The 18,417-nt window shown below is 30.7% G+C and overlaps 1 protein-coding gene and 1 long non-coding RNA gene across 3 annotated transcripts in view; one reads left to right on the plus strand and one right to left on the minus strand.

Annotated features, from left to right (window-relative positions):
- Nucleotides 1-18,417, plus strand: part of LOC107366921 (uncharacterized) — a 62,678-nt gene that overhangs the window by 16,114 nt on the left and 28,147 nt on the right. For both annotated transcript variants that reach the window (XM_015934565.3, XM_015934564.3), the window contains exons 3-4: nt 17,242-17,377; nt 18,076-18,289. In XM_015934565.3, the coding sequence (XP_015790051.1) occupies nt 17,242-17,377; nt 18,076-18,289 (350 nt within the window). The remainder of the gene's footprint in view (nt 1-17,241; nt 17,378-18,075; nt 18,290-18,417) is intronic.
- Nucleotides 3,547-4,724, minus strand: LOC112539388 (uncharacterized). The gene is made up of 2 exons (XR_003083219.2): nt 4,357-4,724; nt 3,547-4,056 (listed from the first exon to the last, which is right to left on the minus strand). It is a non-coding gene; the product is annotated as an uncharacterized LOC112539388 (long non-coding RNA).

Genomic DNA, 18,417 nt, shown 5'->3' on the forward strand with positions numbered 1-18,417 from the left:
TTTAACCCTTTAACATTTCATTTCTTTAAATGTTGCATTACAAAAGCCGTTTCCTGGAAACCATTCAATTCGTCTTTAACTATTTTTCGATTAGTTCATGTTTACATTTTTTCATTTTACATTGAATTTCACTTAGCATTTAAAACCATTGAAATCTCAATAAAAAAGATTCACAATGAAATACAAATCAAATGTTTTCCAGCTAATCAATAAAACATTCACACAACTGATAATCTTAATTTTTAATGAAACACTTTTCAAGAATTGAACCATTTTAGGTGAATCATGAAAACAAGTAATTGAAAGGAAAAAATTTGAACCAAAAAAGATGAAAAAATGAAAAAGATTCAACTTTTAAATTAATAATTGGAAAAATAATGGAAGGTAAAAGCGTTGATAAATCACACATTTTCAAGTTGAACACAGATTGAGCACGTTTTGATATTTTATATTAAACTGAGTGAACATAAATTGTAATGTTAAACAAGAGTCCCTCGAGTCACCTTTACCTTGACCATCACATCCGCTTCGATGGCCACAATCATGTTCACTAGATTAATGTATCAAATAAAGCATCAACTAAATTAGCTTTATAATGAAAATGCGATTCTCAAATTGCAAGAAAAAGTCTTTTCCAAAAAGCAGAGAAGTTCCTTCGAAATTTGATTCAATTGAAACTTTGATTTTCGCTTCATGAACAAATGTCATTTCTTGAAAAGTTGAACAACTTTTAATCGATTCTGGAATTGACCTTGAAATTGTTCTGCAATTGCGGGAACTTGAAAGGTCGTGGAAAAGATTGAAATTTGTAAATTGAATGATACAAACGATGAAACATTTTGTGATATTTTCATGTAAAAAGAAGACCCGGGAAAAAGAATTTCCTTTTTTCTCTGTGATGTTCATGGTTTTTCATTCATCCATAATCTAAAATCTAATTTTATTCCTTCTCTTTGCTCACTCAACTCAATCTTTCTCAATAACTTATTCACCCGTTATTCCTTCATCATCTGATTGTTGTTCTTGTTCAAGTTGAATTTCATTCATTCTTCTCAGTTGGTCGTCAAAAGTGAAAGTAATGACAAAAAGAAAAAGAAGGAAAAGAAAGGGAAAAATTCTGTTGCTTGAAGAGAAGTTCAATTGAATACTTTCTGTTGGTTTCCATTAAAGTTGCAATAAAATACAATAGTTGACTGAACTTTTCCACCGTGTCTCATTATATTTGAAATGAAATTCCAATTTTCAATTTACATCATGAAAATGACTAAAATAATCTTTCATGTAAAAATCACCTTTTCCTTTACATCATTTTACGAAGAACCAACAAGTTGAAGAAAAATATTACATGAGATTAACACTTCATTTTCACCTCAATTTTCCTTTCATTTGTTCATCATTTTCAAGAAGAAGAAAGTGAAAGAACAAAAATGTTGAAAGAAAACGAAAAAATAGATCAAAATGTTAATCATGGTTACCAGCAAGAGTGAAAAGAAGAAGGGTAAACATGATTGAAACGGAAAGTATTGATTTTTATTCACCCAATGAATAACAAACAAAAGGGTTAAACAAGTGAAATCAAACAAAGCAAAATGTGATGATTCAAAGTCAAATGCATTTCTCTTTTCCCTTTCTTCCGTAATCAATCACGCTGAACGTCCTGTTATGCTGAGTTTCCACATTTGCCTCGACTTGTTTTCCTTTCTTCAAATCTGACCTCAAACTTGAACTTTATCATTGAAAACAAAGTAACTCATTCTCATTCAACTATTCCAAATCAAACTCAGCCAATCCGATACTCAAAAGATCAACTCAATTGTCTAATCATGAACTTCCCAGCTCGACCTCAGGTACGATTTTACGCTTGAACCTCAGCTCTGTCATGAAGATGATTTTCGAACTTAATAGAAAATGAAATCAAGATTTTTGTTTGAAGATAGCAGTTTTGAAGTTCTCAGTGAAGAAGAGATTAAAATCTCGAAAATCTGTAAAATCTTTTATCGAATTTTTCGTTTTTTCAACTTTTTCTTTTTGAATTTTCGGTGAACTCAGATTTTTTCATTTACTTATTGATCGAGCATTTGTCTTGGAGTAGAAGAGAATGTTGAATTTAATCAAATTGAGAATTTAATTATTCTTTGAGCTCCATGATGGTCCATCATTTTTTCACCCGAAACTCTATTGACTAATTCTGAATAAACCTGGCAACGGAAATGAGAAAACAAAAAATGATTTAAATGAAAAATGGAAACTTTGCCTGTCAGTTTGTGATAAAAATTGAACTCGTAATCTTTACCATGAAAAAGAGTTATTTTCATCAGCATTATTCCCAACATGATGAGAAAAAATGTAAACTTGAAGAAATGAAAAAGTGACTCAAATGGTAAGCTGAAAAGTTGCTGGAACTAAATGATATTAATTTCCGCATCAAGTTATCTCTTTTGTTTGAGCTGCTCCTCAAAAGAGTCAAAACTTTTTTCCCTGTTGCCATGAAAATGACACTTTTTTCAAACAAGCTCATTCCCTGTTCAACAATTATCATTTCTATTATCAAAACTCATTCGTTAAGTTGGAAAAGTGAAGAAAAAAGTTCAACTTTAAAATGCAACTTTTTTCCTCTAAATTAGCAAATGATTGAATGAAAACTTTCAAATAACATGAAGAAAAAAAACTTTTAACTTCCTCAGCATTTCATCGATTAAAAGGAGAAACCATGAATTTCACTCCCAGCTTGCACTCCCAGACATTGAAATTTCTCGATAAAACATGATCAATGACAAAAGTAGATGAAATAATTGATTAATCATAAAGATTCTTTTCTTGTAAATGATCCATCAATAGACATCAATCGGTAATTTAATTGCTCGATCAAACTGATAATTGGTTCGATTCCAAGTTTTATTGCGAATTTTTGATTGACGAAAAAAGGCAAATCATAAAAATCGAAATAAAAGTTATGCGAATTCATCTTCCATCATTTTATTACAATGCAATAATGGATAACAATATAAACAATAAAGTTCAACAAACTCTTTTCATCAATTGACCTTTCCCAGTTAGACTGTCATTATTATTATTAGATCTTGAAAAACTGTCTCCATGATCATCTTCTGGTTTCCATTCTTGAACCAGAATTATCTGCTTAAAAGACATTGAGAATCACTTACAAAGACAAAAAACTCTTGCAATGATTACAATGATGATAAACAGGGAAAACGAAGAAAAGAACAATGAAATTCTGATAACAAGAATCTGGCCAATCAACTTTCACCCTTTTCCTCTCAAGTGTTGAATCAACTCACGAAAACATTTTCAGTTTTGCATTTTCAAGAGTAAATGTTTCAATATTTTCCACTTTTCAATTGCTCCAATTTAATTGTTAATTGGCATCTAATTGGAAAATGAATTGAACTCATGTAAACTCATGAAAAGCTTTTTTACCAACAAAAAAAGCGAACACAAAAAATGAAGTTTCATTGAAATGTTTTTCTTTCGCATCTTTTCCTGATAATAGTCGAGATCATTTGAAATCTATTATTACCAATCTAATGATATCAATGTTGGTGTTTAATGGTTTCAAATACGAGGTCGACATAAATACAATTTAATAACATTACTTTAACCCATCAAATGATGAACTTTTGTCTCGCTCTCTCTTTTTTTATCCTTTCCTTCATTTTATCCATGTTAATGTTTTCCAAGTTTACCTCATTTAACCAAATTTATTGCTCATTTTTGTTTCACTCTTTTCAAGGATGATCACCATGATGATGGTGATGATGAGGAAAGAAAGGTTGACAAAGGAGAAGATGAAATTTTAATCTTCCATGTTGATGTTGTTTTACTTTTTTCCCTTTTCACTTTGAATATCAAATGCTCATCTTGATAGTTTGCTAGATACATCCGTTTCTGTTTCTTCCGATCAATAATAATAATGTGCTTCAAGTGCTTTTTCCTTTTATTCAATGAATCTGAAATTTGATCGCACTGAGTTTGCAAGTTTCATGAATCAAATTTCATTCAATAACCAAGAAAACCAAGAAAGGAATAAAAGGAAAGCTGAAAAGACAAAAAAAGAGGAGAAAATAATTTCTCCCAATAACTTGTTCCAAGCATTTTTCTCTTTCATTATTTTCTATTATGTGACAAGATCCAACAATTTTCTTTGTTTATCTCATGTAACTATCATTTTCGGCTTTTCATTCTGGTTAAATGTCTCTGCACCAATTAACCAAACAAAAATGTTGCATGATATTCATGAATAAACAGAAAATAATCGATTCAAAGAAAAGGAAAAATGTCTAACATGAAAATTGATATCAAATCTGTTGTATTGGCTCAAAACGCTTTTCAATTTACCTTGCATTCCTCACATCTTAGTCCAGCGAATGGTCTTTTCACTCGACGGTTGAGTAAGTGATCGATCTCATCAACAACAGGAACACCAATTACCGTTGACTGTCCTTAGAAAATGGCCTTCTTTGAGCGATGATTAAACACTAAATCAAATAGAAACACCGAGTTTTTCCAACACAAGAAGTATACTGAGTATCGACACGACTGAAGCCACGCTTTGACACAATTGATTTAGAGAATCACAGAAATTAAGAGAACATTTTAAATGTCAGAAACTGGTAATTTACTAATTGTTTCAACTTGATCAAAAAGCACAATTAGGACAAAGAGTACACTCTTTGAATTAGGATCTTCTAATCATTATCTACAAAGGAAATGTGAGATTGTGAAGTTACATAAAAAAGCAAAGTAGCAACCGGGTTGCTACACATTACCCTAAACAGTTAGCGGTCAATTTAAATACAATTAATGATGAATGTCTTCAATGTTTTCCTTTCAATGGAATATTGGAAAATCTCGAAAAAGTCGATTTTTTTCTTATTTCATTGACCCTGCAAAGCATTCCAACGTTGAAGCAAAAAGTATAATTTGTACGGAAAAAAAGTATTTTTTTGCTAAATTTCCAAGTGACAGTTTTCACTGTGAAAAATGGAGTCAAAAATTGCAACTTTAAAGTTCAATTTAACCATCAATTTGAATATCTCATTTGAAATGGTGACAAAGTCTCGAGTCTTTGCTTTGGTTGATGAAAGGAGAAATGATGAAACTCGAAATCAATGTATAATTATCACATTACTATTCATTTTCATGTTTTTCTTGGTCTTAATCATTATCCTTGCATCTTTTGAATCGTAAATTTTGAATAGTCAATTATATCTTTTCCATTGCATATTCACCGTCATTTCCATAAAGTTACACTTTCATGTTTAATCATCATCATCATCTCATAAAGAGCCTGAAACTCGAGAGAAGAAAAAAATTGTGTCATTTGGGCAAAAGTAAAATCTCTTTTACCAAGATTCAAAGTTAATTTGCTTTCAGGTTGTTTCATTTAATTGTCATCTTTCTTTAACCATTGTTGTGTAAACTTACATCTCTAATTATAAGCCAAAATAAAAGAGTCAAAACAGAAGAGAGAAAAAAAGAGAAGATGATGGAAATCTGGAAAATCGCTGAAACTCAGTCTTTTTGCGTGTCTTGAAACTTCTTCAGGTGATCAAATTTTACCTTATTTATCCAAGATTATTGCCTTTTCTCCTTTTAAATTGCCAATTTATTTTCTTTATTAGATGAAAAGATTTTGTTAATTTTATCCTCTTTAATCTAATTAATTGGCATCTCATGCAACTTTTGTAATTGATCAAGAATCAGATCTCATTAAAAATGTTCAACTTTTCCTCACCTTCAATCAGTTTCTGTAAACAATTAACAGAGATTCAGTCTAATGAAACAATATCAATCAACTGGTTGACTTTCCCACAACATTGATACACTTGAACAACCTTTAACCACTCCTAATGACACTAATTTACATTTAAAATTTAATCAAACTTTTTGTTTCAAAAGTTGAACCAGTTTCTGCAACTTTTTTATCTCTTCATTTTTATCGATATTTGCTGGGAGTAAAAACTCCAAAACTTTCGAGATTCTCATCTTGAAATGGAATCAATTCTCTCGATTGGCTGAAATCTGTTTCAATTTGGCAAAAGCAATGAAAGGAAACTTGAAATCAATTTACATTTTGACCACATTATTGATCAAATTGGCGCAAAAATAATGTCAATTCAATTGGTTTGTTCAACATGAAAGTTTTTCAAGTAAATTCAATTTCCGTTTTTTTCTTCTTCTAGAGAATGGAAATTTAATTTTAAAATGAAATCATTTCACAGTTATTGGCACTTAATGGTGACCCTAAAGCAAATTGTTTCACTCGTTTAATGGGTTTCAGTGAATTAGAAGCGCATCGTGATTTGGAAACATTCAATTCATTTGGATGATTGAGATAAAGATTTTGATGATTACATTCATAATGTTTCCCGAGGTGATGATAAAAAATTCTCTCGTATTATACAGTTAATAATTTTCACTGCAAGCTAACAAAGCTCCAAATTGCTTTTCCAAGTTTTCATGAGAAAACTTTTTTGTCTCTCTTCAAAACAAGAGACATTAAAATGATTGAACATGAAATGCTTGTTTTGCTCTCTTTTTTGCTGTTTACATGCATAACCATTTTGACATGAAAGTCAATGATATATCGACTTACCTGAACATGTTCATCTTGAACGTTCAACAGTCCATTTTGATAAACAATGAAGGTAAACAAGGACAAAGGTAAGAAGAGGATGAAACTAAGTGTGAAAAGTGTGGATGAAATGGAATGAAGAGAAATGCAAAAAAGTACCATTCGTCATGTTTAACATGATAAGGTGAAAATGAAAAGGTAAACAGAATAACCAGAAAAGGTGTAATTTTGTAACTGAACATCTTTTACATTCACATGAGAACTTGTCAATTTATTTTGTCTCATTCAATGGAATCACAGTCGAGTGATATTGCAAGTGTAAATAAAGGTATAATATGATCAGGAAAGGCGATGAAGATGAGTGAAAAGTTGATAAGAATGGAATGAGTAAAGCACGACAAAAAAGTAAACCATTATTCGTGAAACAATCCATGTGACTCAGGTAATAATCCATATTGATTTTGCCAAACTGAAGCCAAAATACTTTCATGCAAACACTTTTGATGAAGACTAATGCAAGTCGAGAATTATTAACCTAAATAAGGTAGAAATTCATTTTGATATTTTTTTCGCTTTTGATACAAATAGTCATTTCGATTCAACAATTTTTCGCCTTCAAAAACCAGTGTCAGCTGAAACTTTCAAGTTCAAAACTTCATTATCATTAGAACTTTTTCCTTCGAAGTTTCTGCATTCATTCGGTGGACAAAATTATTATTAAAAAAATGGAATAGACTTTTCACTGACTTGCAAATGTGGAGTTTTGACAAGCTACGAAATTCTCACGATTTCTTTATAAAGGACTTATCAGAATATAAGTTTATTAGAAGCCAAAAATTCGAGTTTCAAGGCTTTTGAGAATTGAAGTTCGACTATTTTGTCAGAACCTTGAGTAGGTTTTCATTTGCTGTGATAGTTAAAAGACTAGAATTGTTAGATAGAAAACTCATAATTTTGACTTTTTTGTTTTCTTTTTCTGATCAATCAATAATCTGATTTTCAACTGCATTTGCTTCGAAACTCTGGGAATATTAATTTGAATGCGAATCGAAGTGAGAAGATGTTTATAATGCACAATCAAGCTTCTGTTATCTGCATTGTTATTGATTGTGAAGGTTCTTACGATCTTTTCCTCTCTACTTCCCGAGACTGGCATCTTCATGTTGCATGAAACTTGTATTGAAAGTTGTGAGAAATTTGAATAATAATAATGAGTTATAATAAGCAACTCTATTCAACTATTGAATTATGCTAATTTTATTCGCATCTCTTCATCAACTGTGCATGGATTGATGTGGCAACTAATTAGTTGGCTTGTTCATTTAGGCTAAGGTATTAGATGAACAAGAATGAAAGAAGATGATGATTATGATAAAAGAATGAGAAACAAACACACAACATAAGAACCATAAGATGAAGGTAAAAATAGAGTCATTTTATTGGTGAAAAAAAGAGAGAAAAGTTTAAATCTTAATAAATCTTTACCAATGGTGTGATGAATCCTAAGAGGCTTAAAAAGGCAGAAATAATGTCAATGAAGATAATGATGAGAGTTTTGTTGAGAAGAGAAACAAACGATTTCCCATCAAGACGAAGCTTCTGTTTGCTTAGAGAAGCGCAAAAAGGCTGAAAATTATTCACTTTGAATCTTGATTTGTCAGCAAGAAAAGCAAGCTTTAATTGAATAAAATTCAATTGCAAAGTTGAAATTAATAAACTGATTCCAAGTGTTGGAAAAATTTTACTTCTTTCTTTGATAAATTCAACCAAAAAACGAAACAAAATGTAATTGATTAACTTTAATGTCAAGGGAATCTCTACTTGTTGTAACCTGTAAAAATAATAAGTCACTATCAGTTGAAATGAACTGAAAATTATTAATGCAAGTTGACAAAAAAGAAGAAGAAAAAAGTTCTTATTCACCTGTTAAAACATGAAACTGTTTACCTTTAGGACATTCAACATGGAACAATATTTATTATTATCAATTTTCATGCTAATTTTCGTGACTCGAACACATTTGTAATTTGATTCGAGTTATTCATTTTCTTTCTCTCATTTGCCTTTGAAAACTTGTAATCAACTTTAATTTTGTGACATTTTTTACATCACTTGACAATTGATTTAATAAACTGAAGCAGCCTGTGTTTGACCTGAAAATGCAAATTGTAATAACCATGAAAAGCGAAGAAAAAAAAGTTCTTTTTGTTTTTGCAAAAGTTGATTCTCTGAGTGACAAAACAATTATGAATTTATATCTTTACATGGAATCTGATTAACATTTTGTTTTTATTCAATTTTTCCATTTTCTTAACGAACTCAACTTTTCTTTTTAATTATTCCAACTTTTTTCTTCAACTTGAACTTTTCAATCATTTTTTTCTCTACAATTTCAATTCATCAAAAAACTCTTCACATCTTTTCTTGCTGCAAGTTTGAATAAAAACTATCATTCATTAGCAACGAATTGAGTTGAGTTTTTTCTTCGTTCGAATTTTTAATTGGATGAAATCAAATGAAGAGTAAACACATTTTTTTGCTGCTGATAAAATGTTCTGATCTTTTTGCTCATTTCATTGTAATGTGCGAGTTTCATGATTAGACTTTTATTTCTCTTCTTATGAATACCATTTTTGTTATTATCAGTGTCAAAACTATTAACATTCTTAATGAAATGCACGAAATTGTCGATTACTGTTATTATCATTAATTGTATTCTTTTGTCTCCTTTCCCTTTTCCTGTTAACTCCCTTTCATTTTCAACATGAACTATCATCTAAATGAATAAAATATTTTCTCTCTTTTTTACTCCACTTTTATGTTCACACAATAATCTATTATTAACTAATTTTCATACATAGATTCACACCCAAATAGATTGAAAATTGTTCACTCATTAAACTCATTCCCTGTATAAATTCAACCAATAAGATTAAGTTAGTTGAAATATTGACTTAATTTGTGATCAGTGAAATGCGTCATTTTGATACTCTTTCGATAACGCTCTGAGAACTAAAAATTTGGAAATCGCAGAATAGTTCTTTTAGAAGTTTAGATTTGAGTTTTCGAAAATCGATTGTTGAATTCTGTTCCATTCCAATTATCACGAACACGGAATGGGAAAGGGAAATATTACTCGATTCTAGAGTCTCAAACTTGCTATGAGCTTGCCGTGAGTAAAGTACAGCATCAGTCATTATCATGTTATTATACAGCGATCTTTGAAGTTCTGCCTTCAATTTTTTGATGCAAGTGACAAATTTTTTATTGCGATTTTGCTTTTCTTAAGCTTTTTTGAAAGAACTTGTTTTGCTAGCCATTCGAGTTTTCGACTTTTGAACTCGATTTTTTTATTCTGCAAACCAGAAATTTGGAAATTTTGAGTAAATCTTGAAAAAGATTAAGGATGAAACAAGTTCAATTGAAGTTGCCAAAGTCATTAATTTTTAATGGTTAAGTAAATTGCATGCACCATTAGACCCATTGAGTTTACTTTCCCGTGTTGTTTCCTATCGATAATATTTCCCTTTCCAAGCATCTATTACACAAACTTGCAGTTTGTTTTTGTCCATCATTTGATTCAACTTTTACTGAGAAATTAAATTGTTTCCAATGAGAGTGAAATAAATGGTGAACCGTAGAAGCATCCAGACAAGTTAAAGTCTCCATCATGATTGAGTATTGTTGACAAAGAAAATGAAGAAAATGTTTGCCGTTGATCAACTTGATGTTCATCCTTTTTTTTCATTGGCAATATTTAGAGCAAAATGTTTCATAATTTTTGATTGATACTCTTGTGAAGCGTAAAACGAGTAAAAACAGAAGCTCATTTCCCAAATGATTAAATATCATGAGGTTAACCATCAAGAGGTGCATTTCAATATTTACCATGAACTATCGATTTCCATTAATGAACATGTGAACATACACACAAAAAAGAGTGAAACAATGTTGACCTCTTCAATCAGATTAATTCACTTATCATTCAGTAAATGTTGACAGGAAAAAGAGTCACGCAACTTTTGGTTGTTTCAATTTCATTGTAATTTCTTGTTCCAATCCAAGTTGAACATGAATAAAAGAAAAAAAACTTTGCAACAATCTTGCAATTCTGGTGAAAATTGAAATTTTCCACTTTTCTCTTCTTCTTCTTTTCGTTCAAAATTTATACGCTGCTTCCTGGCCAAAGTAAAGGCTAATCAAATCATTCATCCAACATTCATGAAACAATAAATACATTTATTAGTATTATCATTTTCACTGGAAACCATGATAGTCATGACTCTAGCAATGAAGATAATAACAATTCTAATGAAAGTCGAACCAAACTGAAACTGTATATTAATCCATATTAAGCTACAAGATAGTTTTTTGTCCAGCAATAATAGTGAATAATGATAACAATAATAGCATATAATAAAGGCTATCTTGAATTATCATCTTAATTTGGTCAACATGAGCATATGAATATGTATTTAGTGACCCAATGGTTGAAGAAGCAAAAGAATGAGAAAAAAGCGGAAACTGATTCGATAAGAATAATGATTGAACAAGAATCTAAATAATAGCATGAGTTGAAATTTCATGGAACGTTCGAGTTGAAAATGGAGTTTGAAATTGCAATTGATTAGCTTTCATTTGATTATCTTTCACTTCTCAAATCAAGATGTGCTCAAGGCTTGAATAAACAATGAAAGTCTTGAGATTTTTTTCGCAGAAAAAAAAACTTCATCATTATCTTGTTCATTTGGATTGTGATTGTTGGTGAAAAAACAAGATAAATAAGCAAACAATCAAATTACAGTTTGCTTTTCTTGTTGCATCTGTTCAATCAGTTTTGTCAATTGAAGAATCGAAAAAATGGAAAAGATGAATCCCTTTACCTGGGAATATTCACTCAATTCAGTGTTATCCATTGAAATGGAGAAAAGAAGAAAACATTCAATTCTTACCAATAATGTATCACTTTGTAATATTATTTTCTCATTGGTGAAGTATTTGCAATGAAAATTGGGTAAAGAAGGGAAACTTCACTTTGAGTTAATATTTTATCACAATAATAGTAAACAGGGAGTTTTGATAACAATAATTTTATTAATGCCCAATGAAATTTTTGCTACCTTATCAAGATGAAAAGCTTCCCTCAATTGACTCAACTCTTGAGATGAAAATTTCACAATTGAATTTAATGCAATAAGCGAACAAGAAAAAACAGGTAAAAATATATATAAATATATAAGAATATAAATATATTTCATTTTCTGTACTTTTTTCTTCTCCTTCTCATAACAACGAAATTGGAAAATGATAGAGAAAAATTCATCTTTTATCCTTATTTTTCTTCTTCTTCTTTTTCAATAAAAACTATTCAATTTTGATTCTTCAATTGAACCTCATCATATTCAGATGGGCATATAATAAGGAAACAAGAGCAACAACAAAATGCCACCCACTAGACATCACTGAACCAAAGATAAACATGAAAATTGAGAAAAATTCAATAAAAATATGTGATAAAGCCTTAACATATTAAGTATTTATTTATAAACCTTTGTACAAAGGTAAAGGAGAAAAGTTGTGTCGAGATTTTTTATCATTTGGCTTTCAAATTGTTAGGCCTTTTCTGCGTGAAAAGAGGAAAATCAGTGAACCTTACAATTTGAAGGTAACAAAAGTGTACCTTTTATATGAAAAGATTGGCAGCAATTGAAAAAATACTAGAGAAGATGAAACAAACAGAAATTTGGTAAAATGGCTCCTCTGGGATTCTGAGTTTACTCCTGTCTGGTTACCTGATCTAGATAAGAACTTGCTGTAAACAAATGGATAAAAATTATTCCCGAAAAACTCCAATAGTTTGATAAAAGAATCAACTGATCAGTTATATTGCAGACGGACTAAGTTTTACAAGAGATCTCGTGCTTTATATCCGGATTATCGAGGCTTTCTGCCCTTTTCAATTTGTAGCCTCCATAAACTTTTTTCAATGTTTATTAGAATCGTATCAACTCTAGTCATTCCAAGCGTTAAAACTAGGAGTTTCAACTTATCTTCCAGTCTCATAAATTTTGTCACAATAATGCAAAACAACTTTTTGTTCATTAAACTTTAGTCAACCGACAACATTAATAGTTGAACTTTGAGTAATAATGTTCCTGCAATTGCAGCAAATTCAATAATAATCGATATTTTTCAACTATTTTATCGCTATGTTTCTCGATTAAAGCTGAGCAAACTATTAAATCATTACAACAATTTGAAATGATTTCATTTGTATGCTCATAAATCCCATTTTGTCTACACTCCGTCAATTTCCATGACTGTATTAAAAATGTTGTCGAATGCTCAAGAGAGTTAAACAGAGATTGCCTACGAATCTGTTTTGGGCCGGAGTTTTGGAACTGCGTCTTGAATGGTCTTTTGCAAAGCTTCGGCTTTGAAGATTGTTGTCTAACTGCATATGCAGATGAATTGTCTTTGCATGTCTTTTAGTAGGTCGAATTACAGAAAGCCTTGCAAAGGTCGAGTCAGTTCGCAATTACATTCCTAATTGCTTTCAAAAAGATAATAAAAACAAGGTCGAGGACTATTTTCAATGATTTTCAGTGACTATTTTGCCGATTTCAATTGTTATTTAAATCGAAGATTAAATGAATTTTTCGTAAAAAGACTGTGATTGATTACTTTTTAAGAAATCGAGAAACTCTGGTGAGTAAATCTTTTGAACCTGGAAACAGCGACTTTTACAAAAACCATTTTGACCAGAGAGAAACATTAGATTTAAACTCGACAAACGTTACTTTCCTTTAATAAGTATAAATTGAATAAAAAACTGACAGCCAGTCAAGTTTTAATCGAATGTTTTCTGCAATTTTTTTCATTTCTATTTTCACGTTCCTTCAACCTCTTTATTATCACTTGCAAGCTTACTTAGTGCCTCTGTTGGTCAACTTTCATCAACTAAGCTTCCCTTTAAAGCATGTTCATGTTGTTAACCTTGTCAACTGCAATCGATTATAATGTTGGATGGTTCAAGACTATAATAAATCAAATAGTTAAATCTTGTTTGTAACTTTCATTAAGCTTTCACCCAACTTTGTATCACAAACGCAAAATTGTGTAAATAAAACAATGTCCAATCGAAACACTTTCCATTCTCACAAATTCCGTTTGACTGGCCATTAATTTTTCTGGTTAAATGCAATTCATGAAAGTTTATTATCCAATGCATTTGAGATTGTCTGATTAGTCCAGTCTTTCCTAACCAGTTTAACCCAAACCTGATGAATGGTTAAACTGCAAGTAAATTGAAACATTTTGCCAATAAATTGATTTAAGGTCACTAATTCAATATTAGCAAAACGTTTACTGTACTTTTAATCATCGTCAATTGTCAATAAAATATTTAAATCTATTTTACTTGCAATTACAATCACAAAGGATTAATTATGTGAAAACCTTTTCGTGTAAAGCGAACGACTTTTTTTTTCTTCATCTTCTTGCTTGTCATCTAATAAGGTTGACTTTAAGGATCAAGCCATTTGTTGCAAGATAAATAAGAAGTAAACAGGGAAAAGCGAATGAAGAGGAAGAGAAAAAATAAGCTTTTCATTCATGGGAATGAGAAGGGAAGGGAAAAGGATAAATCAATAAGGAATGACCAGAATGCTAATTACATCTTCATCTTGACCATTCAACTGCCGTCCAACAACTAAATTGTTATTCTCCATCTTATTCCAACTCTTTCACACTTATGTCTCAATCTGACATTTATTTTCTTTCACTTCCCTGTTAAACCTGAAAACACTTTTACGTGAAACAACTTTCATCTCAAGATAATCTCTTGTTTATCGCAATGTTTATTCATTCTTGCCTCACTGACGTTCAAACGAAGCTAAGAAATACAAATTTCTTGATCAATTTTCGAAATCTAAGCAACCAAGAAAAAAAGAATTCGGTTCTTGAAAAACTTCGTTAGAAGTTTAAATCTTTTCCAAATATATATTCTTGCCTCATGAGCCGCACGTTCTTAGTGTTTTCTGGAAAAGTGGTCTGGAGCAAAACTTTTCGAGAAAAAAAAGTTTGATTGACAGGGATTTTCTTATGAAATTTTCTGTTGGAATTTTTTTGGAAAATTTTTCTCTTTTTCTGTAAAAAAAGCTTTAATTCTAACTTGAGCCTGCCTTTTGCTTTGGACAATTCGGGTTGATTAATGATTCACTCATGTTTATCATTTAATCTTGATGTTTGATCAACAAATAGCATGTAAATTGACCCATTGGTCAGCATGTTAAGTGAACCTTGAACAAGGCTTGCAAAAAAAGTGTCAATCACACAGCATCTTGAGACTGAAAATGAATAGCTGGAAACTGTGAAACCTGTTTAACCAAACAAACCCAAAAGTCTAACCGTTAAACATCAAATCAATCAATTTTGTTTTACCTGACTGATGATGTGATTGGCAAAAGACGTACAACTGGTCGATTTAAAGAAGTCGAGTTTACGTGTTTTCCATTTCACCAAACTCTCAACATGATAATCACAGAACTTTTTCCTTTCCTTTCAAGAGCAACAAATGAGACTGAACCCGAAAAGCGCATAAAAAAGTTTAACATTTCAAATGTTTAAACAAATGGTAATGACAATGAAAGAAAAAGTGGAAAATAAAAAAGTCAACAAATGTCATTTACTGATGGATTCAGTTTCAATGGAAAGCATGAAGCCAAGGAAATGACCTTCACTCTGTTTCCATTCTTCATTCATAACAATCACTTTTTTTCATGTTTCATCATTTTCTTTGATCTTCTTCTTCTTTTCCGTTTTTTTGCCTTCCCTTCAAATGGACAGATTATTGAAATGCCAAGAGCAAGCATTTCACATTTCAAAAGCAAGGAAAATCTTGAAGCTCTTTCAGGGGAAAAAGTTGAAGACAAGAAAAAAATTTGACGAAAAAAAAATGAAAAATAAAAACTGAAGAAAACAAAAGAAAAGCGAAATTCGTTGCTTGTTTTTTCTTCTCTTCCATCAAAGTTACAATTTAAGGTTTTTTTGGCCTTTTGTTTGTTTGTGTATCAAGTTGAAATGAACCACAGACAGAAAAAAAAGTGAATGCTCAAAGAAAATCGATAAAAGAAAATATCATAAAATAATATTTGTGTCTGTTGAAAGAAGAAATGAAAAGGAAACTCAAAAAGTCTCCAAAGTAAAAACACGATTCAACCCAAATCTTTATGGTTATCCTTTATTGTCTTTAACTTATAGGAATATGATTTACAGCATTCCCAACCTTTTCCCTATCCAATAACATGGTGAGCTTACAAAAGGCTCAATTGTTAAAAGTTTATTGATGTTGCAAGAAAGAAAAGTGTGCGCATCGAAAGCAAAAAATGTGCCACTTTTATCCTCATCATTGCAATATCACAGTTTAATCACATCAACTCTGTTTACCTTTATCATTCCCAGACTCACTCCCAGTTTATATTGTTATCTTGTGGAGTTAACTTTATTTTTCCAGTTAACTAGAAAACTATTTTCTCCTTTTCTCCCAACTTGGAAGAGTGACAATAAAAAATGATCATGATATCATGGTAAACATGAAATATATTGAATAGTTGACCTTTGGTGGTCTCGACTATTTGAAAGCTCAAAGGTCAAGTTTTTTCCATTTCAAAAAGTAAAAATTCTCTCAGAAAATTTCTGTTCTTTGGTAATGGACAAAAAAACTTGACCTTAGTTCAAATGTTGTTTACACTCCAATCGATGATTAATGCTTTGATATTTTGATTTTTCGAACTTTTGTTTTGTCGAATTTTTGTCAATAAAAAATCAAATTGTCGTTAAAATCGTTTTCTTTTTTTTCTGCTGCTCTTTTCAATCGGTTCAGTCTTGATTTGCTTATCGAACATTTCATCGAATTGGTTTGAAAAGTTTATCAAAAAGTAATTTCATCAAAATGTTCTTAACGACCAATAAATGTTTAACTATCGAGCTAAAAATACCAACTTTTGTCGAAGGGAAAAGTTTATTTCTCTTGTGTTTTCTTTTCTCTACTCAACTTTGGGAATTTTGGCGCAACTTCTTTTCTCTTTAATCATTATTCAATGTTATGAACTTTTAAACTCACTAAAGATTCCAATATGAATAGAGACTGAAAGAGTACAAAAACTGGCTCAAAGTTTCTCAACAGGGAAACTTTCATTAGATTTTTCCACTTTTTTTATTCTCACTTGGTTAACAATATCAATTAGCAAAACAAATTTTCATTGAAACCAGACTAATACGTTAATCAGTTTGAAACATTCGTTTCCCTCTTTTCCCTGTACAAGACTTTTCACCATGAATGGAGCTTGTTTGGGTTTCCATTGAAGAATCGAGTTGTTCCATATTCAGTCTGAAAATTGAAATTGATTGAAGTTGCATGGCTGTAGTAATGATTTATTTCGCATGTTACATGAGAGAAAAAAATGAAAGAAAAAAAGACTAAAGAATGACATTCTTTTCAAGATGAACATTTGCCAAAGAATAGAATTTGGAAAAAGAAATTTTCTACTCTTTCCTTTTCTCTAAATCAATTCAATTATGAACAAAAAGACGGCCAAAAAACTAATTTGTTTTTTTTTCTTCATTCTCTGATTTTCATTTTACAGACTTCTGCAGGCAAAGAGGAAAAATCATATGAAATTCAAGTTATGAATTTGACAAAAAATAATTTCGTTGAACTAAAAAAGGAAATCTTCTCGAATGCTCATTTAATTAATCTTCAGAGGATATTTTTAAGAAAAGGTTTGTATTCAATTCATATTATCTTTTCAATAATCTCAATTTGTGTTCCATTTCGCATTTCAACAATAAAAACTCAAGCTCATAAGCAAAATGAAGAAGACCATGAATCTTTAAAAGATGATTATGTATCTAAATAAGTTATAGTTACTGTTAAGATCATACGATATGCTGGCTTAAGTTGGAACTTGAAATTCTTATTTTTCTAAGGGAATAGCAAAACGCAGGTCTGCATTCGCAACTAATACAACTTGAATAGCTCTGGATTTCTGGTTATTTCATTTCTTCCATAAGTTAGAAAACAAGCGTTAGAATCCAATAACAAAGTTTACTTTTCATTCGATCTCTAACAATTTTTTGAGAAATTCTGAGCAGAACAGAAATGAAGTGAGGCTACGAAAAACAACAGAGATCGTCTATCGATACTCTGGTAGCAACAGTAGCTACTATGCAAAAGCGTTTTCGGAGTTGTCCTCATTTCAAGAGAAGCTTCTTTGAACTTATCCAAAGTCAAATTTATCGTTTGTTGGTGTCTTTCAAGCCTGAAGCTTGCTTTTTGCATAATGTTTTCACTGGAGTTTTTCGTATTGAATCGAAATCAATTATCGTTAAGAGTTAGCATGCAAACTGGAACACACTTAACCTTTTGACGAAAAAGTTTTGACAGAAATTAACATTTCTTCGTTTCTCTCTATTTGCAGCTTCCATTGAAAAAATTCATAAAACAGCTTTCTTCAAGCTTGTTCAATTGATCGAACTTGATCTCGCCTACAATTTTCTCAAATCCGTACCAATAGATGCATTCCAGCACATACCTAAGCTTAAAATTTTGGATCTCAGTTTTAATCAAATTGAAGTTCTTAAAGATAATTCCTTCCATAGTTTGAACAATTTAAAGACTCTTCTACTGAACGAGTAAGTAACTAAACGAAGGGGAAATTCAGAAAAGCAAAAAAAGTCTCTTTAAATTATCATCATTTTTAAAGCTACAAATTACTTTCATTTCTTTTCATTTCAACACCCAATTTTACACCAAATTTTGA

The sequence above is a fragment of the Tetranychus urticae genome, chromosome 3 (assembly GCF_039701765.1).
Source record: "Tetranychus urticae isolate SD_2017Ah chromosome 3, NJAU_TeUrti_SD_1.0, whole genome shotgun sequence".
NCBI lineage: Eukaryota > Metazoa > Arthropoda > Arachnida > Trombidiformes > Tetranychidae > Tetranychus > Tetranychus urticae.